At 34.6% G+C, this 3,007-nt stretch overlaps 1 protein-coding gene across 1 annotated transcript; it reads right to left on the bottom strand.

The window, feature by feature from the left end:
* Positions 1 to 401: 401 nt before the first annotated feature.
* Positions 402 to 2,099, bottom strand: LOC105459766 (collagen alpha-1(XI) chain-like; the record flags this gene model as incomplete). Its single annotated transcript, XM_011706015.1, has 3 exons — positions 402 to 563; positions 1,248 to 1,706; positions 2,055 to 2,099. Coding segments are annotated over 3 exons (666 nt in total), but the record flags the coding sequence as incomplete, so codon positions are not given.
* Positions 2,100 to 3,007: the final 908 nt, after the last annotated feature.

Consider the following 3,007-nt stretch of genomic DNA (forward strand, 5'->3'; position numbering starts at 1 on the left):
ATTTGTATGCGATTTTTATTTCACTCCATGGAACTTCGCAAATTTAGTAAAAAAATTTTAGATTTGATGCATCTCCATTTACATCCATGCAGCTTTATAAAGAATTAGTAAGTCATTTAATGAATTATGGATTTCGAAAGTAGAGACTTTAAGCTATAAAATGCTTTTTTGATCATTTTGTTACGATCATTTTTAACGAAGTTACATTCTCTTGAAATTTGCCTATTTTTAGCGATCAGAATAGGTGATCCTTTAATTTTGGTGCGGAGTATAAGCAAAGGCATCCTGCATTGGCTTATTAGCTTTCATCCTTATATATTCTGAATTTTATTCATACGAATCTTGATTTAATTTTGTTTTAATTTTAATTTTTAATATAATTCTGTTTAGTTTGTAATTACTTTTTCGCCTTTGAGTCCGGTAAAACCCTTGTCTCCTTTGTGCCCTTGCTTTCCTTCTGGGCCTGGTGGTCCGTCTTTGCCGGGTTCACCTTGCGCACCTTTGTCGCCGGGTGGTCCAAAAACTCCGATAGGTCCCATCTCACCTTTCAAGCCAGGCAATCCCTTAAAAATGTAATTTATTTAAGATTAAATATACGTCTTGTTGTAATTAAATATTAATATAGAACAGTAAAGGCTTATGGGAGCTAACACAGATATTGATAATTAATTTTTACAGTATTAATTTTTACAATATCCAGCCTACACACAAACTGCGCGCCGCATATTCGTTTCTACTTGAAACATACTTATTTGAATTTATGTGGCCTAAAAAGACGCGTTAGTTTTCTCATATATATCGGTTAATGCGAAGAATATCTCATTACATGCCTCGGTGATCGAATGATGCCCGTGGTAAACTGGGAGATCCGGGTTCGATTCCCGTGCTGAGAGCTGAGGTGACATTTTTCGTAATAAATTCTTTGCAGATTTGGGGAGAGGGGATTGCACGTTAGCATCAAAAGAGATTAAATTGCTAGTCAATTTAATTGTTACATTGATTCTAGCCTCATGTAATAAACTGTGTTTCAAGTTCGACGAATATGTGGCGCGCAGTTTGCGTGTAGGCTGGATATTGTAAAAATTAATACACACCAATATCTGTGTTAGCTTTCATAGGCCTTTACTGTTCTACTGTTACCCTACTGTTACCCTTACTGTTTAATTCTCGTGAACTCATTTAGAATTATTTAAATATTAATAATTAATAAATCTATGTCTTACAAGTTTATTCTGAATATAACTAACCGGCAGACCGCTCAGACCTCTTTCACCAAGAAATCCTGGTAATCCACTAGGACCCGGCAATCCTTTAAGTCCCATTAAACCGATCGGACCCGGCGATCCTTCTTTTCCTTGTTCACCTGGTAAACCAATCTCACCCGGAGCTCCCAGATTGCCAGGTGCTCCAAGTTCGCCTGGTTGACCAGGTTCTCCAGGTGGCCCTGGAGGACCGATAACACCAGGAATTCCCAGAGGTCCTGGAGGCCCTGTTTCGCCAATTGGACCACGCTCACCGGGTGGACCTGATATACCGTCTTTTCCATTGAGACCTGAAGGACCCGATGGTCCCGAGAATCCACGTAAACCTTCAACACCGGGAGGCCCGACCTCGCCTGGTGATCCAACGGATCCTGGCTGACCAGTGTCGCTCTTTGGTCCTGGTAATCCTTCTGCACCTCTTCTACCACGAGTTCCTCTAAAACCCTATATATAATATTTATTATAAGTTATTTGATTTATTAAAATTATTGTTTGTGTAATATTTATTTTACATTCTTAGATATTTACATTTAGATATTTTACATGTTTGGATCAGTAAAATAATTTTAATTGCATTCATGTGCAAAGGAAGATGTTAAAAAAGGTCAATTTTGGCCCCAAGATGTTCCTCAAGCGCTATGAATTTTTTAATAATTCTATCGTATTCAGGAGATCAAAATCTATAAGAAACACTATTGGTTTTACTTATACCTTTATGGGCCAAAATCAGTCCTTTTTTAACATCCTCCTTTGTAATTGTGAAATATTATAATGTTTGCAATAAAAATTTACCCGTGGACCTGTCGCGCCACGTTCTCCCTGTAATCCGCTGTTTCCCTAAAAGAAATATACAGAAACAAAAATATTTTTATAAGAAATATTAAAATTAATAATTATCAGAAAAGACCGTGGAATATTAAATAATTAAAATCATAAACGCCAACACGATATAAAGCGGATTTTGGTTTCATATAAATTATATGGAAGCACCAAAATCCACTTTGTACCGTATTGGCGTTTATGATCTTAATTATTTAATATTTCACAGTCTTTCTTAATAATTATTTACACGTCGCCTTAAATTAATATACGTTTCTCTCAAAATAATATACACAGGATGTCCGAGAAAGGTCGTATATCCTTTCACTGGCAAATTCTAGAAAGCATTCTAAGACGAAAATGTCAAGGCTATAATACTTTTCAAATTATAAACGATTAAAGTTTTCTTCTTACGGTATCTGAAATTCGCACGCTCAGGCATAGTACATTGCGTGCGCGATTGCGAGGTGCCCTTGTCCATTGACTCACATTAAATATTGACATAATTGATGCGCTTATCGCAAAAATATCTAATTATCGAAATTGAGTTTTTTTTTTGAAAATATTAATGATTTTATAAGTTAATAACGCTTTAAGTTTAAAAATCGAATTTTAATACCATTAAAAATTAATACCATTTTTCTTATCTTACTTTTATTCATTAATATTTTGTAATATTATACTGATATTAAAAATAATCACAAATAATCGAGACAAAGCTTAAAAGCGATCTCTTCGTCATTGTATGAAAAAGTGAGACGCCTACAGCAAAAGTAACCTAACTGTCAAAATTCGATTTTTAAAGCGTTATTAACTTATAAAATCATTAATGTTTTCAAATAAGAAACTCAATTTTGATAATTAGATATTTATATGCGATAAGCGCATCAATTATGTCAATATTTAAATGTGAGTCAATGGACAAG

The sequence above is a fragment of the Wasmannia auropunctata genome, unplaced genomic scaffold, assembly GCF_000956235.1.
Source record: "Wasmannia auropunctata unplaced genomic scaffold, wasmannia.A_1.0 LD333869.1, whole genome shotgun sequence".
Taxonomy (NCBI): Eukaryota; Metazoa; Arthropoda; class Insecta; order Hymenoptera; family Formicidae; genus Wasmannia; species Wasmannia auropunctata.